The sequence below is a fragment of the Colobus angolensis genome, unplaced genomic scaffold (assembly GCF_000951035.1).
Source record: "Colobus angolensis palliatus isolate OR3802 unplaced genomic scaffold, Cang.pa_1.0 Scaffold534, whole genome shotgun sequence".
Taxonomy (NCBI): Eukaryota; Metazoa; Chordata; class Mammalia; order Primates; family Cercopithecidae; genus Colobus; species Colobus angolensis.
The window spans coordinates 446432-472754 of NW_012118866.1; the positions used below are offsets into that span (position 1 = coordinate 446432).

Here is a 26323-nt window from a genome sequence, read left to right on the forward strand (position 1 = left end):
AAGACATAGTCTCTGTAGCCCAGACTGCAGTGCAGTGGCGCAGTCTCGGTTCACTGCAACCTCTGCCTTCCAGGTTCTAGCAATTCTCCTGCCTCAGCCACCCAAGTGGCCAGAATTATAGGCACATGCCACCACACCCGGCTAATTTTTTGCATTTTTAGTAAAGATGGGGTTTCACCATGTTGGCCAAGCTGGTTTCAAACTCCTAACCTCAAGTGATCCACCTGCTTCGGCCTTCCAAAGTGCTAGGATTACAGGCGTGAGCCACCACGCCCAGCCTAACCATGGGGTTTTTGTAGGAGCAGTGGAACCAACACAGACAACCTCTCAGGTACCACACTGCCTGAGTCCCTCCTCCTACCTTTGGGAGGCAAGGAAGAGGGGGCTAGTACTTCCTCCTCTGGCCCTACCAGGAGGATGCCACCATCTGGTATAGGGTTCCTCACCCTTTAGGCAGAGAAGCCAGATTTGCACACTAACTTGGCCAACAGGCTGGTCCCTTTCTAAATGAGCTATGAGGGCCTATGAGAGCCATCTCTTCCAAAAGGCCCTGCTATCCAGCCTGTGGGCTGTCAGGCATGTGCAGCAGCCCTACAAAGCCTTCCCCGGGCCACTGTGAACTTACCACTCCATTGGCCAAAACTACATGAGACCAGGCCTGAGGGGGGCAAGAGTCAGGAACAGGTTCCAGAAAGTCTGGTTTGAGGTCCCTGAGGTTTGTTCCACTCCAAAGCCCTCTGAACCACTGTTCCTACAGTCTGACCTTAGCACCCATGAAATAAAACCATTTCCCATGGTCACCCTTGAAACTAGTCTTTCTCTCCTTCCCGCCATGAAAGTTCTCTGTGTGGGAAAGCCCCTCCTGTTCTCCACAAAGCATCCTTTCCCCTTTGCTCTCTGCGAGGTGCTGTATCAGCTTGTCCCTCATGTGCTTCCCTTCACTGCTCCGAGAAACCACCTGTCCTCTGTCCCTATCCCTGGGAAACACTGCTTTCCTCCTGTTCCCCCATGAAGCCATTCTCAGATCCATAACTCCCACTTCCTCTACCCCAAGAAATAGTCTCATCTTAGTTCTCACCAAAACCAGAGGCTGTCCCCACTTAAGGTTATCAGATTTAGCAAAAAGAAATACTGCGCTGGGCACAGTGGCTCATACCTGTAATCCCAACATTTTGGGAGGCTGAGGTGGGCAGATCACTTGAGATCAGGAGTTCGAAATCAGCCTGGCCAACATGGCAAAACCCCGTCTCTACTAAACATACAAAAATTAGCCGGGCATGGTGCCTCATACCTTTAATTCCAACTACTTGGAAGGCTGAGACACAAGGATGGCTTGAACCCGGGAGTTGGAGGCTGCAGTGAGCTGAGATCGCACCACTGTACTGCATTCCAGCCTGGGCAACTCCATCTCAAACAAACAAACAAAAAACAAAACAAAAAAAAAAAAACAAAGAAAGAAATACTAGACACCCAGTTAAATCGGGATTTCAAATAAATAACCAGTATTTCTCAGTGTAAGTATGTTTCATCTATTTTATCCACCCCAGCTCCACTCTTGAAATATTTCTCCTTCTGCCACTCATAAGAAACACTGTCTTCTTTCTGTCCCACTATAAAACACTCTGTCTCCCAAAACCTCTGTGAAATAATGCTCTCTAAGCCCCTGAAACATGAAGCAATAACCAAAAGGGACAAATTGTTTCCTTCCTGCCCTCTCAATCCCGCCCCTCAAGCTCCTTAATGCTGCCACTCATCTGCTTCTTTAGGGAGTGGACACTCCACTACCCCTGTCTCCACACAAAACATCATCTTTTCTCTGTGGGCTACCTGTTCCCTAGAAGGTGATGGCACTCCTGTTATCAAGTAAAACACTTTTCTTTTGTATCCCACCATAGTCGTATCTGATCCCAACTGCCACTTACTTAGTTCTTAGTGGGCACCAGATTCTTACAACAGCCCTACGAAGTAGGTATTATTATTATTATTATTCCAGTTTTACAACTGGCTCTACATCACACCATGTTAAGGCAGTCAGATTTGCAAATAGGTATGCCTGACTCCAGAACCTTAGATAAACCCAGATTTAACCAGCATTTCCTGGACATTCAGTTTTGTTAAAAATCTAATGAACAGCCAAGTTGCCACCTGCTGTACACTACAGCACACACCTGCTCCTCCATCTCCCCCATGAAACACTGTTGCCTCAGCAAAGCCCACAGAAAGCTCTCCACTGGCCCCCTTTCCCACCCCAGAGAATATTATCTTCTTCCACCTCCCTCCAGGGCAGAGTCCCCTTGGCTGTGAACTCCTACACTCCCAGAAGAGGGTCACAGTCAGGCTGTGCTGCCCACATGCCTGGCATCAGGAAACGGGCTGGGGCGAAGGGCATGCCTGCGGTTCCTGTAGCTGGCACTCCAGTCCCTCTCCACCCCTTTCTATAAATAGCCCACTGCTCACTAGCTGCCGGAGCAGTTGCAGCAAGTTTCCATGAGGTCAGCTTCCCAGAGTGGCCTCCAGGCACCCAACACCCACACTTACCTCTCCTGGAGTCCTGTGGCCTGCTTGCCCCTGCAGTGGGCTGTCCCGGGTGCCATGTCTCCGCCGGGCAGGGGGTGTCGGCACCTGGACAGAGGCCTGAGGTGGGGCCTTCACTAAGCTCTGGGCCCCACATTCTGGAGCTTGACTCAGAGAAGAAATGGGCTTACTGTCGGTGGTGGCCTCTCCTTTGGGCTTTGGAGGGGCGAATCTCTTTCTGTTGAAAGGCCCAGTCGGCTGGGGGGTGAAGGAGTGTGTGGGCTGGCCAGGAGCACCAGGCACCCCCTCGTCTCTAGCCCTGATGGGTGCCTTCCCCTTGAGACTCTCTCCAGGCGCCTGGACACTCAGGGTCTGGGGGCCGTCTTCCCCCAGAAGCCTGACTGCCCGGGTGTTCTCCAGGTACATGTCCTTCAAGGAGAAATACACTTCCTGGCCTGGGCCCGGGCCAGGGGCCAGGGCCGGGGCAGGGGCCTTCTGGGCCTTGTCTAGAGTGCCCACAGCAGAGGTTGGCTTCCTGGTACTATCTGTGCCAGAGGACCCAGGCCCCTGTGCAGCCCTGCCTCTGGGCTGGGTCTGAACCTGCTCCATGCCCGCGGGCCCCTGAGTCCCGCAGGAGTCAGGCTCGTCTGAGTTGGGGATGTAGTTTTCTGAAGAAAGGCAGCTTGGGGCTGCCTTCTCTAACTCTGGCTTCCGCAGGCCTCGCTTGGATTCCTCATCTTTCTTTTTCTTCTTGGCCCCACTCTCCTCTTTGAGGACTCTCTGAGGCCCCAGCTCCATGGCGTCACAGATGTATGTCAGCAAGCCATGCTCTGCGTCCTCCCCATTCTCGGGGGCAGCCTCCCCGTTGGTGGTCACTTCTCCAGAAGCAAAACTGTTGATCAGGCCCAAACCTGAGTGCTGAGCAGACTCAGTCTCTCCCTCCTGCCAAACCGCCAGGGTCCCACCCTCAGGGTCCCTGGTAGGGACCGAGGGGTCCAGCGCTTCAGCCCCACTCAGTCGCCGCTTTCGCTGGAAGCGGTCGGGGCTGAGCTTGCGCAGCGTGTCGGCCTCCCCTGGCGCCGCCTTCTCGTGCTTCCAGCTCTGCTCGATCTCGCGCAGCTTTGCCGCAGCCTTGCGCTTCAACTTGGCGAACCAGCGCTGGTGGATCTTGTACTCGGTCATGGTGCCCACCTCCAGGACCCCTGAGCAGGACACAATGCCCTTGCTGTTCTGGGCAGAGGCCTGGTAGATGGCGGCATCTTCTTCTCGACACCTAGAGGTAGGAGCTTGAGGTGCCACCTCTCCCCTCCTGAGAGGTGAGAGCCCCCACACCCCCCAGCCAGAGCCGTTCAGAGCCAGGCATGCTTCCCCCTCCCCACAGCAAGCCCTGCCGTGTGCCACGCCCCATCTCACACGTCACAACATACAACAACCTCCTTTACAGTTGAGGGAACTGAGGCTGGCAAAAGGGTGGCGGCTGACCAAAGCCATACTGTCCCAGGAGGGATTAGACTTGGGGCCCAGGAGAGCTCCCTTCAGAAGCATGTGACCAACACAGCCCCTTGTGAAGTCATGATGATACAGTTGTTTTTTTTGGCTGCTGACCTCATGGAAAATATTTCTGTAGGTCAGGACCTCCGCTGGTTGCACCAGCTCTCTGTCAGGAATACTCCCACCCTGGCCTTAGGAGCTCCCAGACACTGGAAGGCAGATGCGGTTCACCAGGTGGTTCAACCACACAGCAGAATCCCGCCCGCCATCCCCAGAGAGTGCCTGGGCATCTCCATCTAGACTGCTCCATTTCTGAGGGCAGGACCCCAGCCAAAGGGCCCTCCGGAGGGCAGAGAGAGCAAAACAGGCCCTTCTCCCTCACCTGTACAGCTGCAGTGTGTGGCGGTTGCCCTGATGAGTGATCTCATATTTTGGCAAGCCACAGTAGCGGTCCAGCTCCATATCATCCTTGTACCAGGTCACCTCTGGCTCTGGGTATCCTGAGAAAGAAGCAGGAGATTGGGTTGCAGGAAAGCCAGTTCCAAAATAATGGGAAGAGGCCGGGCACTGTGGCTCACACCTGTAATCCCAGCACTTTGGGAGGCTGAGGTAGGCAGATCACCTGAGGTCAGGAGTTTGAGACCAGCTTGGCCAACATGGTGAAACCCAGTCTCTACTAAAAATACAAAAAAAAATTACCCAGACATGGTGGCGGGCTCCTGTAATCCCAGCTCTTTGGGAGGCTGAGGCAGGAGAATCGCTTGAACCCAGGAGGTGGAGGTTGCAGTGAGCCAAGATCTCGCCACTGCACTCCAGCCTAGGCGATAGAGTGAGACTCCATCTCAGTAATAATAATAATAATAATAATGGGAGGAGAGAACACGAGGCCATGGCTTTCCAGACCACCTGAAGAGACTGGACAGGACCACCTGCCCCAGGCTTGCTGGAAGAACAGAGCCACCGTATGATAGCTCAGCTTATTTTTAGAAGCTGGTCCTTGTCAAAGCTGAAAACAATTCCCCTTCAGCAATAGGAAGGGAAATATGGAGGAGAAACTTCCTAGCTTCCTAATGGGAAGGGAGACAAGGAGTTTCCAGAAATCCCTGGCTCCTGGGAATAAGCTTCCTTCTATAGTGGCCCATTCTACTTCCTCAACTGCAGTTAGGGCTCTATCTACAGAGATCTCCTCCCCCATGTCCCACCATGAGCATCTCTTCCAAGAGCCCTCCTTCTTTCATTTCAGGTTCCTGAGCTGTTAGGATTATTTGACAACATGGTTAAAGCATCTATCTGTCCACCCATTCATTCATTTACCTATCGTCCATCTGTCCACACATCTACACCTTCCTACCCACCCTGTCACTGCAGTGACACTGACTGAGGTGTCTGCCCAGCCCCTTCTCGGGCACTTCCAGCCCACCCACAGGAGGAGCTCCCAGCTGTTACTGTCACGTGTCCCTTATCTCTCTGTCCATAGTTGACTGGTTCAGTAATGGACGCCAAATCAGCAAATCTAGCTAATTATTTGACCAAGTATTTGGGAATTAGGACCTACAGACAGTCTACCATTGTGTCTGGAAATTTAGCTTCAAAAGGGTAGAGCAGCCATGTTCTGCCACATGGACTGAGAAGCAAACACTACAGTGAGAGATGGAAAAAGGAAGTCGATGTTCAGGATTGAATAAGAAGTGGAAGACAGAGAGAGTTCCAAGATGCTTCCAAGTACTAGTTCCATTCCTTGCCTGGGCACAGCTGCCCTCCTCTTGTCAATTCTATAAGAAGCCCCTCTGGACTTACCAATGAATCCTGATTCATATCTTAAGCTGACTGATCTGCATTACTTGCTCGAAATGAGACTGCTAACATACATTCACTCAAAGATATATATTAAGTATATATGAACAGCAAGCTAGGGTTATGAGGACACAGAACCACATGAGACAGCGTCTCTGCTCTCCAGGAGCTTATTGTGCGAAAGACAAGGTGAGACATGGCCAGGTGCAGTGGCTCAAGCCTGTAATCCCAGCACTTTGGAAGGCCAAGGTGGGCGGATCACGAGGTCAGGAGATCGAGACCATCCTGGCTAACACAATGAAACCCCGTCTCTACTAAAAATACAAAAAAAATTAGCCGGGCGTGGTGGCGGATGCCTGTAGTCCCTGCTGCTCAGGAGGCTGAGGCAGGAGAATGGCGTGAACCCGGGAGGCACAGCTTGTAGTGAGCCGAGATCACACCACTGCACTCCAGCCTGGGCAACAGAGCAAGACTCAGTCTCGAAAAAAAAAAAAAAAAAGAAAAAAAGAAAAGGTGAGACATGGCATGCACCTGCACAAGGCAGCAATGCACCTAGCATCTGCACAGGTGCTCTGCCTTTCCTACTGCCTACAGATACACTATGCTCCTAAGTAAAGCTTCCCCTCACTGGATCCTACCTGCTCATGCCTAATCAAGGACATTTCTCCAGCAATTATTCCAGCTCGCTCCTGCATCATCAAATTTTTCCTCTCTGTTACATCTTTCCCATCAGCGTACAAGCCTGCTCTACTGTGTCCTTCTTTAAAAAGAACTTCCTTTGACCCCACAGCCTCCTCCAACCCCTGCTCTCATTTCTCTGCTCTCTGCTTTACAGAAAAATTCTTTGAAAGAGCTGCCTGTACTCACTGTCTTCATTTTCCTTCCTCCAGTCAGACTTTTATAGCCTCTCTTGCACCAGAATTGCTCTTGTCAAAGTCACCCATAACTTGTACATTGCCAAATCCAATTCCTATGCCCATCTGCCTAATCCATCAGCAGTACCAACCCCCCTTCCTGAAACCTTTGCTTCACTTGCTTTTAGGACACCGCTCTTTCTAACTGCTCCTCCTACTTCACTGGCTGCTTTTCCTGAGCTCTTCATCAGTCCTCCCCTCCCACCTAGACCTGCCCCAGAGCTCAGACCCCAGAACCATTTTCCATACTCTATCCCTACTCACAACCCAGAAGGTCCTAATTCTGTCCTGTGGCTTTCAAATATATGTATGCTTATGGACTCCCAAATTTCTATCTCCAGCCCAGGCTTCTACCCCAGTCATTATTTCTGACTGCATACCTGGCATTTCCACTTGAAGGTCTAAGAGGTATCAAGCTTACCATATCCCATCCAAGCTCCTTAGTCTGCCCTCCAGGCCAGTTCCCACAAATCTCAGTAAATAGCAACTTCATCCCTATATTTGGTTCAGGCCAATACCTGGAGGCAATCCTGTATTCCTTTCCTTGTCTCACCTCTACTCCACCAAGCAATCTTGCTGGCCCTCCCTTAGAATATATCTAGAATCTGATCACTCCTTGCCATTCTGCACCAACAGCTTGGTCCACATTCCCGTCACCTCACACCTCAATTCCTACAATAACCTCCTCACTGATCTCGCTGCTTGGCTCTCTTCAGCCCATTCTCAGCAGAAAAGACAGAGTGATCCTTTTAAATAATGTCAGATCATGGTGCCCTTTTGCTCAAAACACCCCAATTAGCTCCATTTCATGCAACCCTCATGATCTGGGCCCTGTGACCATGCTGGCCCCACCTCCCTCCACTTTCCCTCAGCTTGCTGTACCCACTCATGTGGTCCTGCTGGCTTGCCTCACACACCACGGGAGCACCATGCCTTGACTCCTGCAGGGCTCTGTTACTTCTCTAGAGAGGCCTTCCCTACCACCCTGTGTAAAGCAGCAACACTGTCTCCCAGGCACTTGCTATTCCTCTTACTATGTTTATTTTTCTTCATAGAATACATTGCTACCTGACATATTATACACTTAGGAGTGTGTTGGTTTACGTCCATCCTTTCCATGACAAACATCAGCTCCATGACAGCAGGGACTTATCTGTGTTATTCACTGCTGTGTCCCCAGTTCCTAGAATAGTCCCTGGTATGGAATCAACACTCATTAAATATTTATAGATGAATAAATGAAGCAATGCACTAAGTGCTTAGGGCTGCAGAGAAGGGAGCAATCACCTCTGGCTAGGGACTCAGGAAAGGTTTTTGTAGTGAGTGGCACCTGAACTCAACTTGGAAGGTGGGCAGGATTTCAGGAAAGATGGGTTCCGTCCCCCCGATCTCCTGCTTCCCCTCAGCTCTCACATCACCTGTACTTCCCCTTCACAGCACTAATCACAATACTGTCATTGACTACTTCCTTGCCTATCTCTCCTGCTAGACTTAGGTCCTATGTGGGTAGAAACTGTATCTTGTTCACTGCTATATCCCCACCACCTAAGACAGTGCCTGACACTGTGGTGTGGTAATTACTTAAAAGAAATCTGTGGGACGATAAGTAAAGGAGTGAGTAGGGTGAACACACAAGGTGGATGGGAAGGGCATGCCTGACAAGGGAACCCCAGCAGGAGAGGGGGAGGGTGACAAGCAAAGGGCATGCTGGGGAACTGTGTACAGGAGCAGGGAGCAGGGGAGGTGAGGCTGCAGCAGCGTTGGCCAGGAACAAACTCTGGGCAGCCCTGGCTGTAAAGCGAGCCCCATGTTTCCACTGTGAGCTAAACCCCCTGGTTACATCACTGTGTGTGTGGCCAGAGCCAGCACAGGTGTCCTCACCATCCTGTGAGATGATCTCATCCCTACAAGGGCCCAGCTCAGAGCCTCCCTGCCCCATGACCCACCCAGCACAGCCTCAGTCTCCAGGGCATCTGAGTCCAGTCAGATGCTCGGGCAAGAGGGCAGGGGTGGAGCAAGGAGAGAGGAGCTGAATGGACCCCACAGCCCCAGGGCTGGGACCTCAGCCTCCATGCCACCCTCTGGTGCTGTCTCTACACAGCGGGGGCCGATCCAATAGCTTAGGGGCTTCATAGCCACAATGAGCTTTGGAAGCAAATTTATTTGGGAGAACACATTGCCTTGAGCCCTGAATAATGTGAACTATATCCTAAAATGCATAAAAGCAGGAGAGCTCTGGGTCCTTCACTCCCAACTATGCATTTGTGCATGTCCACAGGCAGGTGTGCACACACTTCCAGCCCTGGCCAGGAGAGCCCACAGCAGCACTTGGGCCTGTGGCCTTCCCTCGGCCCCTTCACACCCTGTGACATCTGTTTCACAGCCAGCAGACCTGACTCAAGAACCCAGCTTGGAAACTTGCAGCCTTGTCCCAACCATTCCCAGTTCACAGAAGCTCCGATTCAAAAGAATAATGAATGGAAATGTAACGTTTTCAAAAGCTTTCAAATACATAGAATTTCATTTGACCCTCAGAACACTCCTGTGCAAATGATTGCTAACATTAATGAAGACTTACTAGGTGCCAGATACTAAGCTGAATACTTCTCATGTATTATCTCATCTAATCCTCACAAAAATCCTATGAGGAATGCACTCTGCTACTAATCTCCAATTTAAGGACGAGGAAATCCCAGCTCATGAAATTAAAGCTCTTGTCCAAAGTTATCTAGCTAGCAAGTAGAGAGCCAGAGTTCCAATCCCTCTCTTCTACAACACAGGCTGGTATTTTACTTCCTATTTTACACAAAAAGAAAATGAGGCTTAGAGAAGCTAAGTAACACCCAGGGTCACACAGCCAGCACGTGGCAAAGCCCTAGGTTTCCTTTTCCTTTCTCCAGTACTCTTTCCACTGGGGTTTCTGGGACCAATATATAAGTTTTTGCTCCCAACAGTCATTTTTAGACTTACTTCTCTAAAAAAGTTACTTCAGGAACATGGTCCTATTTCAGAAGACTCAATCCCTTTGTACAACCTGCCCACTGTTGATGCTTCCTCCTTCCAGCCCAATATGAACATGTGCACCCACATGCAAACACACACGCACACACACACACACATACACACACATACACACACAACATAGAATCTACAACAGAGTTGTAGATTGAGGAGAGTGGAGGAGGGAAGCCCCTGTGCTGGAGAGAGTGGGCTGCCTCAAGGAAGACAGTAGCATTCTGGCCAGAGGGGCTCCTGGGGCAGACAGGAGCTAGCGGAGGCCCACTATCTTCCCATAAGCCTACTGTGAGTTGGAAGAACCCCAGGGCCTTGCCTCTCTTCTCCGTGACCCCAAGGGCTTCCATCACAGGTCAGCCAGCAGGAGCACTGCTGGCGCAGATGACTCTCCCTCAGCTGGACCAAGTTCTGACCACCAGGAAAGCATCACCTCTGCCTGGCAGGGCCCTGGTGGGCTCACTCATCCTAGCCTTGTTTAGGAAATGCTATCAGCAGTGAGGAAGGAAGAGTGCACGTGTGGTCACTCTGGAGACAAGCCAGGAGCAAAACAGCAGCCTCACACAGAGGCCAGTCTCAGCCAGAGATCCATCCACCTTCCACCTCTCCAGTCTAGAGAGCTCCCGTGTCTAACCCTGACTCTAGTTTGCAGAACCTTGCCTCTCTTCTCCTCTCTCCCCCTCTCCTACAGCCTGCATTTTCTCCTTGCTAATTGGAAAAGGCTTGTTTGAGGTGTACTATGGTGATCATAGAGGCCTCTTTCCTAATGTACTACACAAAACTCAGGTAAGCTGAGATTCTAAATGTATGTGAGGATGAGTGAGGGCAGGAGAGGAGAAGATCAACAATGGACTAAGGTATGGATATCAGAGGTAGCCAGAGCCCCAGAAACCTTACAGACTTCATTGGTAGTGTTGTAGATCTTGGCACAATAGATGCTATGATATACACAGTAGGTAGGTTGTATGATATACAACCATATATCATAAAATAAATCTCTGAGCAGCCCTGCCTGGTCATCATGAGATGTGGCAGAAAAGGTTGCTCCTTTGGATTGGGCTTGAAACAAGGAACAGCTTACTTCCATGATGACACTGAGAATATTTGATAAAATGCCCCATGATTCTATAAGCCAGACTCATGTCTGGCATCTCCACATTGCTCTCAAACTCCATGGCTACAAAGAAAAGAATGGAAAAGGAGAGGAAGGAGAGCCATCTCTGACACCTGCACCCCTCAAGTGGTCCCAGGTCCCCACTGCAGCTGCTGTTACCCAGGTATCAAAGCTGCGGCTGAAATGAACAGGCAATGTGGAAAGTGGAAAAGATACTGGTTTTGTCATCAGCACAGTCAAGGTTCACTGTGGTCATCTGATATGTACTGAGCATCTTCGTGCCAGCTCTGGAGAGGCATGATGTGTCAGGTGTGTGCCCTGCCCTTGTAGATGTCATGATCTTGTTGGAGAGAGAGATGTGTAAACAAAAAAACTATGTGGTGGAGGATGGAGCAAGAGCTCTCCTGGAAACACTGGAGATGACCTCCCAGAGGGCATGCCCCTTGAAAGGAGAGAAGGATTTTGCCAGGCAGAAAATGAGTAGGCTTCTAGGTAAAAAGGCAGAATGAACGTGCCATCTATCTTCACACCCTTCCTCAAGCTCACTAAACTGCCCTGAAAAGACTTTTTAATCAACGAAGATGAAGTGAACAGGCAAGGAGAGTAACAGGAGCAACAAAATTTTGAAAGTTAGAAAGCAGATGGACAAGTGGAAACTGACTTAGCAGACTCAAGACAGCTCAACCCTAAGCTAGCAGTGGAGAAAACTGAGAACTATCCTTTCGACACCAGAAAATCCCCAAAGGGCCTAAGAATTGGCAAATTGGTACCTCTGGAACTGGGAGAAAGAGGAAGGAAGAAAGGTTAAAAGGTGCTTAGAAAATAGATCTCTGGAACCCTTCACCCATTCTATCTCATTGGATGACTGCTCCTTCCCCACCACAGCCAAAGGTGAAGTTTATTATTTGGAAATGTAAAAGTCTGCCCTGAGAGTAAGCCAGTATAACTGAGGGATAACTATTCTATGAAAAATAGAAAAATGTAATAACCATGTATCATAAAATAAATGTCTTATGCTGAGAGCCCACCCAGCCCTCTGGTCTACATAACTCCCAGAAAATCTTTTGCTAGGAAACCTCACTAGTCCAAGAGGAAGAAACTAAAGAAACTTACTTGGCAGTTCCCAACAGTGGCTACCTAGATCACCCTACAGTAAACAGCCAAGTTTTCAGGCCCCTCCTCCTTGCTCAGAACCTCTGATCAGCTTGTAAGTCTCCTACTCTTGCTCATTATCTGACAGCCAAAGATTTCTAGATATGGGAGGAAAGCCTGTAATTGAAGATTGATGATAAAATTAAATTAAACAGAGAAAAAGCAAGACAGAAGAAAAACTACGCAAGGAAAAGGAAACTTTTAGTAAACTATCATTAATAAGCATTTCAGACAGCTAAGAAAAGATACTACATTCATGAAAAGTGCAGGATGCTTACAGAAAATGACAAAAATTAAAACCCTTGGAAATTAAAATTCAGTAGAAGAGTTGAAAGATAAAACTGAGAAAATCTCCCAGAAAGTAGAGCAAAAGACAAATAGATGAAATGGGAATAAAGGATAAGAAAATAAAAGTCCATGTCTAGGGGAACAGCTATCCAAACAGGAGTTCGTAAAGTAAGATGACAGAAAACAGGAGGATAAAATCAAATTTCCCAGAACTAAAGGCTCTCCGTTTCCAACTGAAAGCATCTAAGCATGTTCCAGGGTGAAGAGACCCATATCAAAATACATCATTATGAAATACCAGAACACTCTTACAAGCTTCCAGAGAGAAAAACTGGTCACATGCAAGGAATTACGATCAAACTGTCTTCTCACTCTGAAAAGCAACATTGGAAGCAAAAAGATAATGGAACAATGTCTAAAATTCTGAAGGAAAATTATTTTCAGCTTATAATTCTATACCCAGCCAAATTCCCAAGAAAAAGTAAAGTAGAAAAAAAGAGGCTGGGCACACTGGCTCATGCCTGCTATAATCCCAGCACTTTGGGAGGCCAAGGTGGGAGGATTGTTTGAGCCCAGAAGTTTGAGACCAGCCTGGCAACATAGTAGGACTTAGTCTCTACCACACACACACAAATACACACACAAAAAAAATAAGCTGGGCATGGTGGCACATGCCTGTGGTCCCAGCTACTCAGGAGGCTGAGGCAAGAGGATCACCTGAGCCGGGGAGGTTGAGGCTGCAGTGATCTGTGATCATGCCACTGCACTCCAGCCTGGGTGACAGAGGAAACTTTGCCTCAAAAAACCAACCAACCAACCAACCAACCAACCAACCAACCAACCAACCAACCAACCAATCAACAAAAACATTTTCAGACACAAGGAATCCAATATCTGTTTCCCGTGTACTCTTTCTAGAAAGCTACCAAAACAAGAATGTAAATCAAGAAAGAAAAAAATGTAGAATGCAAAAAGCAGCAGGAAAGTTATCACAGAAGAGAGGTAAAACAAATCTAGAGGATGGCAACTGTGTACCAGATGCAGGGAGAAATGAAGGCACATTGGAGCAGAGGGACTCAAGGGAGAGCAAGGTCCAGAGCTTGCCATCACCATGCCCTCTGCTACTCCACCATCTTCAGGACCTGATGAAGCCACTCGGGCAGTATTCAATAAAGCAAAAAAAAATAAACCAAGAAAGGAAGACATGAGATCCAGGAAGCTAAATTAACCCCACAGAAAAGCAAAGGGAAGACCCAGGATAACAGCTGTGTATCAGGCCCCAAAAGGCTAGCAGTTCAGATAAAAGAAGAATGGAGAGCTCCAAGGGGAATATCTCCAAGGAAAGTAACTGCCAGATTACTGATGTCATTGACCTTGCAGAATATTGTCTTAAGAGGCTATTAGGAGGTATAAGAAAAATTAGCAACAGATACCAAAAAAAGAAACAAATGAAAAACGATGGAAAGTACTAACCTTAGGAAAAACAAAAGAAAAAAAAATAAGCATAGTATGCTACAATGTTCAGTTACAAATAATATTGCATAGGCATAATAAGGTAAACAGTAAATGTTGATTTAAGCAAAAATTATGATATAACTGAAGCAGGATAGTTTTAGCAAACTGTCATTAATAAAAGTCAAGGAAGTAACCATGTCCTCAGGACACAGCAACCATCGGGACCATACAGTCAACACAATTAAGCCCTAACATGGGCATTGTAAAGTTCATTCAAGCAAAGCTATCTCCAGTAGGGAATTTCCCATGTAGAAAGCAGGAGCATTTTGATTTTACCTGTCCTCAAACTCACCCTTTGCTCATTGCAATAGTAAAAAACACACCCCTGGGTGGAGATTTAAGATACATGCCTCATTAGCATGGCTGTGGTGGCATATGCCTGTGGTCCCAGATACTCATGACGTTTGAACAAGCATGTACAGCTACTGCGCATGTGCACCCAGAAGACCACCCAGAACATGCTTACGAGCAACACCTCTTCCTACTGCCTCATGAATAATCATGTAAAACTTACAGAAAGGTAGTCTCCCTAGGTACCAGTCTTTGCTGTCTCATCCTCACGAGAAGCCCAAGCTGAATCTTCTCTCTCTCAGGTGTCCTGTCTATTCTGCACCTAACTTTTACACTATTCTTTTTCCTTCGCAATAAATTGTTCTATCTCCTTTGCTGTGTGTCTTTTGTTTAAATCTTTTTAAACTAAGAAGATGAGAACCAAAGTCCCACAACTGCTGTCAACATAATTATATGAATAAGATAAGTTTAGGGAAATAGAGAAAATGATAGTATAAAAGAGCTAATTCCTTATCTACCATAACAGGAAGACAATAGAGAACATCTAAAACTGAAGAATGTCATGTAGTACTCAGCATGATGGAAATGTATACATGCCAGAAGAAACAGCTAAAAGCTGAAAACAGTTGCTTCTGGGAAGACAAATTGAGAGGGGTGAACTGCTGTATTTTGAAGTATGCCTTTTAGTATAATTTGAAGTCTTAAATTATGTGCATATATTAATTTGACAAAGTAAAATTTAATTTTCTTTAAAAAGAAGCATTAAGGACTTTCTAAATAGAGAAAATCAGATGTGCAGAAGCACGAAGCTGTGAAAGAACCGGGTTTTTCTAGGAAACTCTAAGTGCCACAGTAACACAAGAGATGCAGGTGGGAAGCAGCATCAGATGCTGGAGAGCAAAAGCAGTGTCTCCCTCACCAGTGCTGCAGACTTTGGCAATGCATCAGCCTCTTTCAGCTTCCTCCTTGGTAAAACTTGACTAAAAATAGCACTTACATCATAGGGATTTGTAAGAATGCAATGACAATGGAAACAGACAACTTGTGAAATTCACCATATGCCATACAAAGGTATGGGATGAATACCTATGTCCCTCGGAGCAGAGAGTGTTCTCAGTCTGCAGCTCAGAGGGTTGAGTAAGGGTGAGAACTGCCCAAGTGAGAAGCTGTTTACTGGCTGGGGTAAACAAGTCCCCCAGAATTAGGGAATGTCACAGCTGGAAACCACAAATGCCCTTGACTTACAGAAACAACAGGCTGTCCAGAGGGAGCCTGGGCCTAGGATCTGATAGCTGCACAGCGGGGAGGTGTGGGTACCCATTCATGGGTCCTGCAGGCCCTGAGGCTGGTCAGGTTGGAGTCTCTACTGGGTGGTCTGGGGGAGAGGCAATGTCTAGAACCTCCCTCCCAGCACTCCCACCCACTATCCTCCCCTTCCAAGGAGTATCACTCTGCTTCCTATTCTGCCAAACAGTTGCTTCAAATTCCACCATGAAGCTCAGTGAAATGCAAATAACAGTAGTCAGTTTCTAACACTTATATGGTACTTACTGTACATCAGGTACTACTCCAAACACTTTGCATGTATTAACTCATTCAATCTCAATTAACCCTATGAAGTGCATCCTATCATTATCCCCACTTTACAGATGAGGCAGCTGAGAGGTTATGTAACCTGCTCAGTGACATCATTGGAAAGGGGATGAGCCAGGACTCTAAGCCAGGCAGTCTGCCTCCAGGGTCTGTAGTCAGAATCACCACATGCAATTATCCTCTCAGGCTTGAGACTCCCAACCATCTAATTACTCAACTATAACATGGGGATACTCAGGGAGATGGCCTCAAAGATCTCTTTCCATTGGAGTACTTCTTTTCGTGCAACACATATCCATTAGTCATGGATGTATGCCTGAGGGTCAGGAACCTTCACTGAGGACAGGTTCCAAAGAAGAGTAGGGTATATATGTGGCTCCATAATGGGATGAGCAAGGGGCACCAGCTCCTTGTTGGTGAGAAAAAGCTCAGAAAGTAAATATCACCTCACATAGTTTTGTGCACACAGCCTTTCCACCCCACCATTCCTGTCCTCACAGCCTCCTTGGACCCTGCTCTCTGCAGAGGCCCTGGCATGGAGCATACAGACTCCTTACCTGTGACGATGCAGGTGAACCTGACGTCGCTGTCCTCAGACACAGCCCGGGACTTGAGTGTGGTCTCGAATAGCGGCTGGGTCTCCTCTGTGAGCTGAGCAATGATGGAGCAGAAGGTGCTCCTAGGAGAGGCAAAGAGCTATTCAGAGCTGGCCTTCCCCACAACAAACAGCACAGCCTGGCCTGTCCAAGGTAGCTTCCGTCTCACCATGTCTGTCCATCTTCCTGCGGCCAGAGCTCCAGCACCCAGGCAAGTCTTTCTTCAAGGCAGCCTGTGCCTCTTGGCTAGGCTGGGGCCAGGTATCAAGGGGTTGAATGGAATCCTGACCCAGACCCATTACAATAGGCAAGTTACTGACCATGGGCCAGGCTCCTGAGCATGCCATGCTACCAGCCGAGGCATCCCCTCCCATCATTGTTGGGGGGGCCTTACTTCACCCTGCACCTTTCATCTCCAGGGACACTGGTGCATGAGGGAGACACACAGATAAGTAGGTCAAGCCTCGGAGATGGAACCCCCAGCATAGCAGAGCCTCCATTCATGCCAAGAGGGGAAGGCCAGCCAACCCTCAGTGACTCAAGGTCCTAAGAGCACAGGAGCCTCTCCTAGAGCTTGGGCTTAGGAGAAAAGCTCCTACATTTGTGAGTGCAGACCCACAATGGACAAAGAATAAGCTGGCCAATGCTAGGGGTCTAGACCCAAAGGGGAACTCCAATTCATAAGGGTATCAGAAAGGAGAGACCCACCCCAAATGAAGCTGAGAAGCAGCCTTGGAAAGCCAGCTGTGGCTCCCCTGCTCCATCCCTGGATACCACATGCTGAAGTGAAACATGGTTGGCTGCTCCAGGACCAACCAGCAGGAGTGCCAAACCACAAACAGATCCACCCCTGCAAAAGCCAGAACTTTTAGTTCCCTTCTCCAGTCCATCTCCCAGATTTCAGGGGCATCAGTAAGCACTGAGTCCAGTACAAACTCACCAACAACGCTCAGGGCTTACAGTCTTCTCCTTTCTGGGCCCAGGAAGCAAACCACCATGCCAAACCCTTTCAAGGGCCAGCAGAGACACAGTGCATTCCTAGGTGTGAAGCGCCACCACATAGCCAGGTTGTGTGGTGCACAAGCCATGCCCGGCCCTCCCTCCCCAGGCACACATCCCATTGTGAGCAGCAGAGAGGACTGTGAGGGGGGCAAAGTGAAGAGAAGCAGGAGAAACTGTAGTGAGAAAGACACATCATTCAAAGGTGCCTTTCCCTGTGCCTCAGAGGAAGGGATGGTCACCCAAGGGCAATGTTTGTCTGTCCATGGCCTCTCTGCCAGGGGCCAAGAGAGTCTGTGGAAGCAGAAGCAAACAGGATCTAGAACCCTACATACTTTGTGGGGAAGGGTTCCACATTCAATGTATCTTTTCTGTGAATATTATTCTAGACTTGAGTTTGAGGAGAAGGGTTGTACCCCAGAGAATATCTGGAATCAAGTAAGACTTCTGGACTGATGGGGGTCCCGCTATGGTTTCACCACAGGAATGCAGATACCTGGGCATTCCTGGAGTTGACAAGGGCCCTCCCCGACAAAGATCACCCATAAAGGGGATCCCAATCTCACATACCTGAACATCTGAGCCGGGTCTGCAGTTAGACATATTCTGTAACACTCCCTACAACCTTCCCTCACCTACAGCTCATCTGTGCAATAAGCTTCTTTTCGTTTTCTTCTTAAGCCAATCAGAAATAGAGGGTCCTCAGGTCCTAGGCTATCAACTCCCTGAACACTCAGGAAGTGTTAATATCTGAAAGTGTTTCTTTTTGCTATCATACTAACAGCAATTTCTGATTTGGGGAAATATCAAATCTCAATCAACAGTTTCTAGAAACCACCAGGGTAAACATAATCCTACCTCCATGAGTCTGTAGTTAATTCAAACCATCCCTAATTATGTCCTCCCTGCATAATTTGAATACTATCTCATCCATGACCTTGAGCCTGGATCCAATATTCAGTTGAGGCTCCTAGGTATGAAGCCGTTTGGACAAGTCTAAGGAAATCATTTCCACTACTGGATAAGTGAGACAACAGGGAAACTATGCTTTAAGAAAATTTGCAGAGACAAATGCTCATGCTAGATATTGAAAAACAGGCCGGGCGCAGTGGCTCATGCCTGTAATCCCACCACTTTGGGAGGCTGAAGCAGGCAGATCACGAAGTCAAGAGATCGAGACCAGACTGGCCAACATGGTGAAACCCCGTCTCTACTAAAAATACAAAAATTAGCCAGGCATTGTGGCAGGTGCGTGTAGTCCCAGCTACTCGGGAAGCTGAGGCAGGAAAATCACTTGAACCCGGGAGGCAGAGGTTGCAGTGAGTTGAGATCGCGCCACTGCACTCCAGCCTGGTGACAGAGAAAGACTCCTTCTCAAAATGAAAAAAAAAAAAGAAAGAAAAAGAAAAACAAGTAGTTATTTTATTTCATTATTCTTTTTGAATGGAAAAGAACATATCTTCTCAAACTTTCCACATTAGGTCCTAAGCTGTATTATAAAAAATGTTTACGTTAGAAAACAAGTAACAGCCGAAAGGTGTGGCTAGATGAAAGCCTTCTCTTTAGGGAAGTGGGCTTGGGGTACATTTGGAGGCACAGGGAGTCACTTTATATACTGTCATGTTCTGCTGAATGTCACACAGCTTCTCATTGCGACAAGCTTTCTGTCCCCGTAATCCAAACCACTCGAATGTGGGATAGACTCTGAGTGTGCTGCGCCCTATGCCCTGGAGAGCCAGGAAGTCCACACATCTGGAAATGGTCTTGTCCAACCCTGACGAGTCCTTCCAACTCCATGACTTCATAAGAATATCACAGACTAATCATATGTCTCTAAAGAACACCAGAATCATTGGTTTTCATGACGTTCAGCAGAACCTAACCTTGCCCTTAGGTTAGGTTTGGTTTGCCCAGGTCCTCTCCTTTCAACGCTTACCACACTCCACTCGGAATTAGTTGTGATATCCTCAGTTCCACCCATGAGCCACACAGAACAAAGTCTCCTCAGTGTTCATCCCCATCAAGGACCATGGACATAGTAATTGCTAATCATGTCTGTAAACATTAGCTATTCAGAAACCAGTTAGCTATTCTGAAATCTTTCTCTGTGTGAAGAAAATGTAGCTAACTCTCCCCAAATCTATCAGAGTCTGGGATGAGGCCCAAGTGGTGGGAAGGAGCCAGGAAATGTTCCCATTTTGATTGTAACAGTCAGTTCAGCCAAGGGTAAAGAGCTGTCCTTCAGTTCAGGAGGCAAGAAGACAGTCATTCACCCAGCAAACCTGGACCATGAGCCTGCTCAGACCTTGCTCTGACTCTGCAGCAGATTCAGAGAATAAGTTATGCAGGAATACACTAACGTGGTATTCTCTGATCTCACAGAGTTCAGTCTTCAGGGATGGGGAGGAACCAAAGAAAAGGAAAATTCAGAGAAAGAGGAGGTAAAAGGAGAACTTAAATGACTGCAGAAAAAAATTTTAAAAGGCAGTTGCCATGGTTAGAAGAAGATAGACAATAAGGTATCACACCTAGATATGTGGTTACAAAAAACATGAAAACCTAGAATTGGGGCCAGGCACATTGGCTTATGCCTCTAATCCCAGGACTTTAGAAAGCCAAGGCAGGAGCATCCCTTGGAGCCAGGAGTTCAAGCCCAGGGAATACAGTGAGACCCTGTCTCTACAAGAAAATTTTTTAAAATTAGCCAGGCATCATGGTGCATTCCTGTAGTCCCCGCTACTCAGAAGGCTGAGGCAGGAGGATCCCTTGAGGCCTGGAGTTCAAGGCTGCAGGGAGCCATTGCATTCTAGCCCAGGCAACATGACAGAGCAAGACCCTGTCTCTAAGAAATAAAAAACCTGGGATAGGGAAGAGGTGGGTCATGTGACAGGACTGGTGGCTCCCTGTTCTGTTCCCATGGTGTCTCCTAGGGACACAGAGATGTCATTGCAGGCATCTCAGAGACCCCTGCCCATATTTCTATTCCTGATATCCTGTGCCCATCTCAAATGGCCCATGCAAGCATCAACTCTGGCCCCCTGTGAGAGCCATGTTCACCTGAGTACCTTCTTGCACTCTCCCCGCCCGCCCTCCAGCTCTCCCCTCACCCCATGCAGCCTGGTTAGTGCACGAGCAGTCACTCAGTGGCCCCTCAATGCCCAGACCCAAGAAAAAAGCAGTCAGAGAAATGTAGTGCAATATGCATTTACCTTCCAGAGCTGGGGTGAGACAACCGGTTGCTTGATAAGCTAAGCAAAAACAGCAAATGGAATCATTAGGCCAAAAAAGCAAGGAGAAGGAAGTAGGCGAAATCAACAGTCGCAAACTATTAATCGGCCACCTTCTGCGGCCCAAAGCCTTTCTATTAAAAGGGACCAGCTGTCTTAGTTGGCCTGCTCCATTTAGCAAGTGGCCTGACCACCGGACACCAATGTATCTGAAACCAAGAGCTCATTAAATGCAGCAAAGTCCAGGAAAATGGTTAGGCAGAAAGGAGGCCCCTTGGGATTGTGCTTTGAGAAAGGTGTGTCCCAGGCAATTGGGTCACTGCCCCAGAGAGGGAGGCTTACAGCTGCCTGGCATGTTTCCCCACCCCACAGCATACCAGCCTGGGGGCAAGCTCCTGCTTCAATTCTTGGCCTTCGGGAGAAAACAGCCCCATTTCTGGAAATCCCCTGAGAGGCTAGGAGAAAGAGACAGGTGGCTTGGAGAACACCCATCATTAATATGTTAAAGTATGGTTAAAGAGGCCACACAAGACAAACCAGCTGGGAGAGTGAAAAAGAGAAAAACAAAGCAGTTAATTCAGCAGGAGCTGGGAGGCACCCAGCTTCATGGTCCACACAAGGCCCATTCTGCCTGAGGCCCTGATCATCCCTCCTGCCTGGGGCAGCTAGGAAAGGCCACTGCTTAGGGCACTAGGATGAGGACCCACACAGGACCACCCCTTACTGGAGTTCTAGCCCACTTACTATGAGCCAACTGTTCCCTCTCCCTCCTCCACTCCTGATACAAAAATCTCCAGTGGGGCCCTGGATCCCAGCTCCTTGAGAGATGTCAGGGCTCACCCCATCCACACTCCCTTCAGCTGTCCCTATCATGAGAAGAGCTCTCCCTTCCTTATCAGCAGCCCAGCCTGTTCAGTGGTGCTCACGGTCTGTGTCTCTATGAGGATCCCATCTCTTTATAACCACAAAACCAAACCCATCCTTTTCCCTAAAACCTGGCTTCACCCCTAACCCCAGGCTCCTGGGTTGGTGGATACCTCCAGCATTCTCCCAAACTCCTAAGCTCAAAACCTGCCATCTTGGATTACTTCTTCTTCCCCAACCCCAAATCCAGTTCGTCCACAATTCTTGGCCCTTCTTTCTCCCTTTCTCTCTACTCTTGTTGTACTACAATCTAGACTCTCATGGCTCCACATTGATGACCACCTCAACCCCTCCTCCTTAACCCCTCATATAACCCACTTCTCTAACAAAATGCTGCAGTCCCCCACTGTAGAGGACACTGAGTCTCCACTCCTTGACTGGGCGGGTGGGGGCCTCCCTGATCTACTCACACTCCCACTACAACCAGGTTCCCTCTACTTCCCAATGCTCTGGTGCCACCACAGCCAGGCCTGTCCCTTATTGGCATGAACAGTCCTTCCTGACCCCTGAGCCTTCCCTTTTGTTCTCCCTGTTTGGAAAGTCCTTCTTCCCTCCTACTGCTCAATTAAATCCTGCCCATCCAGCCTTCAAACCTAGTTCTTGTAGTTTCTGTGGCTCCTAGCACAGTGCTGCACAGACAATGGGTATTTAACTGCTGTTCTATAGAAGGGAGAGAGAGAAAGAAAAAAAAAAAAGAGAGAGAGAGAGAGGAAGAAAAAGAAAGAGGAGGAAAGTAGAGTGGGGGGCCTGGGGAGAGAGGGCAGGGGACAGAAAGGCATTTTTCAAGCAGGAAGGGTGCTGCCCCCCAGAGGGAGCTGCTGCTCCAGAAAAGATGGAAAAGAGTGTGCTAGAGTGCAGCTGCCTCTGCTCAGAACTTTAAAAATCCTCTGGAGGCCGCCTGGGCAGAACCTCCCATGGTTCCAAGGCACTGGCCAACTCCATCCTTTCCTGACCATAAATTTCCTTTGTCCCTCTCCTTTAGGATTGGGAGATTTCTTCTTCTTTGGGTCTGGACTTCTTCCCTGGGAAGGAGAGGGGGAGAGTTAGCTTTCTAATTCAGAAAGGAAAATGACAAGTTCCACCTACACGTGGGTCAAGAAATGAGCTGGGACAGAGGACCCCTCCCCCAGCTCTGCTGCTCCTGGACCAACCATCCTGCCCTCTCTAGGCCTCGCTCTTACATCATTAGTCAGGTCAGGAGAAACCCTGGGCTAATGGAGGCACCTGGTCTTCAGAAGGTGGAAGATCTGCCTGTGCCCTGCTGGCTGGGCCACAGCTAGGCTCAGGGCTGTCACCCAGGCAGGGGAGCTCCCCATTTACTACCTCTGAGGGGGAGCCGAATGAGAGGCATCAAATGTTGGGGCAGAAAAACTTTAAAGAGTTCTTCATGCCACCTTTATCTCACAAAATGGGAATTCATACATAAGCAGAATAGGAAAAAAGAAAAAAGTTGGAGGGTGGGGTTGGAAATCAGGGCCCAGAAAGGACAGGTCTCCTCATAAAGGAGTGAAGTTGGGACTGAGCACAGTGGCTCATGCCTGTAATCCCAACACTTTGTGGGGCTGAGGTAAGAGGATCGCTGGAGCACAGGAGTTCAAGATCAACCTTGGCAATATAGCAAGACCTCATCTTTATAAAAAATAAATAATTAAAAACTAAACTTGGCCAAGTGTGGTGGCTCTCGTCTGTAATCCCAGCACTTTGGGAGGCCGAGGCAGGCAGATGACCTGAGGTCAGGAGTTCAAGACCAGCCTGGCCAACAGGGTGAAATCCCATCTCTACTAAAAATACAAAAATTAGCCGGGTGCGGTGGCAGGCGTCTGTAATCCCAGACTACTCAGGAGGTTGAGGCAGGAGGATTGCTTGAACCTGGGAGCGGAGGTTGCAGTGAACAGAGATCATGCCACTGCACTCCAGCCTGGGTGACAGAGCAAGACTCCATCTCAAAAAAAAAAAATAAAAAAAAGAACACCAAACACTAAAAGAGTGAAGTAGGCTACAGAAAACCAGAACTGACCACAGAAGCTGGGAGACTCCATCCCTCCTGGCTTTCATCTATTCTGGGACATAAAAGGCCTTTGGACAGTCCTGGCCTGATACCTCAGGTTCCCTAAAAGCCCTAGACAGCCTGGCTGACCCATGCTGAACAGCAGAGCTACAGGTTCTGTGACTTGTGTGAGTCCACCTGGACCAGGGCCTCCAAGAATCCAGGGGGCAGGGGCTTCTGGAACTTCTGAGTATCCCATAAAAGCTAATTAATCATAACTGCTTCTACCCAACTATTGTGGCCCTTTAACTTCTCTAGCCTACCCACATCTCACTGTCCTATGGGGGTGAGGTCCCAGATGCCGGGTGACCTAGGGGCTGGGCCTACAGTTTGGTGGAACTATCTGCTTGTTGGACCTCTGACCCCAGTAGGCATTGGAAATATTCTTGCACCGACATGGACTAGAACCCTTTCAGAGCTGTGGGGCACAGAAAGGTGCATGGGGAGATAGGTTCTGGGTCCTCCACCAAGGCTTCTGGTGTCCATCAGCTCAGTTGTCCATCAGCTCCCAGGGGCAGCCCCTCCTCACAAGGGCCCATGAGAATGATGCCTGGAGAGCTCCATGACACATCTGTGTGAAGGCAGACCCAGATGTTGGAGCCAAGAGTGAGTGGGGACAGAACTTTCCTCTCAGTCAAGGACTCAGGGACTCTGGCATAGTCAGGGCTCAGCTGGGCTGGAGTCAATATAGTTGGCAAAATTCTACAGGGACTGTCTTTCTCCCTGTCTCTAGGGAGCTCTCCCCACCCCCACAGGCAGTGAGGCTGTTCTGAGGGCTCCCTCCAACACAAGTCAGGCCCTGCTAGAGAAGCAGGAACTGCCCCACCCCCTCCACTCCCCGCTGCAGCCACAGTCACTTTCTCCCCACTTTGGCAGAAAGCTTTTCCAGAAGCCTGATAAATCTGGCTGTCCTTGTCTCTCAGAACCTCTGGGGGTCTGTGGCTAGCTGGCAGGAGCAGTAAAGAACTCTGCAGGGGCAAAACACGGCCCAAAGTCCAAAGCTCTCTCCCACTCCTCCTGTCTTGCCCCCTCCAGACACTTGATGAAAGAGCCTCCTTTTAAGAACATTCCCATTTAGGTCCAAAGGGACTTAAGCCAGCCACTTCTATCCCACCTCTAGCTCTCAGGCTGGCACAAGCTTTGTGCTCATGAGGTGTGCAATTAACATTTATCTATCATACAACTGCACAGTCAGGCAGCAGCACTGTGTCCACTCTCCAGCCCTTTTCCTAAAATCCCAGATCCCCTGCCCTCCCCATTCTGCCTGGTTTTCAAGGTACTATTTCCTCCCTTCCTTCATTGCTGCTGTCTCCAAGAAGGACCCTGGTTCTGCCCCTTCTGTTTGTTCCACTGGTATTGACAAAGGCCAAACACAGGAGGCAAAGCCCAGACAAGTCACTGTGACAGGTGTGAGGCTCCCACAAGGGAGTCAGCTTCTCTAAGGACTAGAATAAATGTCCAAATTTCATTCCGGTTTATCTGTAGAGCCAGGAGTAGGAAAAAGGGGTATTCTTTGCTGGCAGCCAGGGGCCTTGTTGAGTCTGACTCAGTCACTAACATCAGTCCTCAGCCCTGCCCCAGACATGTGACACCATTTGACGAGTTTTAAGCAGAAACTGGTTCCGGTTACATTTGAACTTTCCCAACTCCAAGGTCAATAGGACTCAGCCAATTCACGAGGAAGTGCCCAGGACTTTTCCTGAATGTCCTTGATGCCTGTTTTTATGCTGTTTTAAGAATGGAGAACAAGAAGTCTCTCTGGACAGCCTCTTGGAGGAATGACTGTTTTCTGTATAATACACAAGCCAAGTTCTCAGGCTATGAAACAACCACTATCTCAACACATTTCCCTTTGGAAAATAGACTCCAGAAGTGGAGGGAAACTGAGCTGCCCACAGGGGGCAGGAAGTGTCTGTCTCCATGGCAATGTGTGTGTCCATGTGTCTCTGTGTGCCTTTGATTGCCTTGATGCGTGTCTATTGTCTTTGTGTCTTTATATCTGTGGGTGGCCTAGCTGCTAAAACAAAGCTTCCACACCTCTTAAACTCTTGGAAGACCAGTGAAGGGCTCATTAGTTCCACACCTCCCTTGGCATTTCACTTCCCCAAACTGGACAGGGCACTTCGCTCCCTCAGAGCTGCAAGTCCTTAATTCCCGACATCCCCAGACAGTACGTCATCCCACCCGCTATCTCACCAGCCCCCACTCAGGTCCTGGGGAGGACCCAAGTTCTGGGCCTAGTAGAGGAACCTTATTTACAAAGGTTTATTTCTTTCTGGGGAACTTCCCCACCCTGAGCTAAGCAGCCCCTACTCTGGGCAGACCCCAGCACCCTCTCCCTGTCCCCACCAGTTCTCTCCCGCTCCCTTCCTGCCAGGGAGGAATTTCAGCCACTCTGACTTTCCTTATCTCTAACTGTGGAATCCCAAGCTAGGGAATAGCAGGGCAGGGGCAGGGGAGATAAAGAAAGCCTTCAGACCCCATGAAATCACTCCAAAGTGGAGCCTTTCTCCTCTCTTGAGCCTCGCACTGCCAGAGGCCTCAGGCCCGTGGATCAGGAGGGGTCACAAGGGGCTACGAAGGCTATTCCAGCTACCATGTCCCCAGACCCTGGGCCTTGGGGCTGAGAGGGCTCGAGGGCGGAGGCCCAGCCCAGGCCTACAGGGACCAGGCCGCCCTCACAGGGACTGATCCCAGGGCCTCGCCCGGCCCGACGCCACCCTGCCCCTCAGTGCCACTCACCTGGTCTCTGGCCGCACGCTGAGCAGGTAGCTCCGGCTGGCTGGGCTGGGGATCCACACGGGGCCGTCGTCCTCACCGTCGCCCCCCGCCCCAGACCGCCCACCCGCGCC

At 49.1% G+C, this 26323-nt stretch overlaps 1 protein-coding gene across 1 annotated transcript in view; it reads right to left on the minus strand.

The window, feature by feature from the left end:
• The window catches only part of ALPK3 (alpha-kinase 3), a 61429-nt gene that overhangs the window by 34467 nt on the left and 639 nt on the right, over positions 1–26323 (minus strand). Inside the window, 5 exon segments of the mRNA XM_011961073.1 lie at positions 2539–3787; positions 4388–4505; positions 16236–16357; positions 20483–20521; positions 26214–26317. Coding sequence (XP_011816463.1) covers positions 2539–3787; positions 4388–4505; positions 16236–16357; positions 20483–20521; positions 26214–26317 — 1632 coding nt within the window.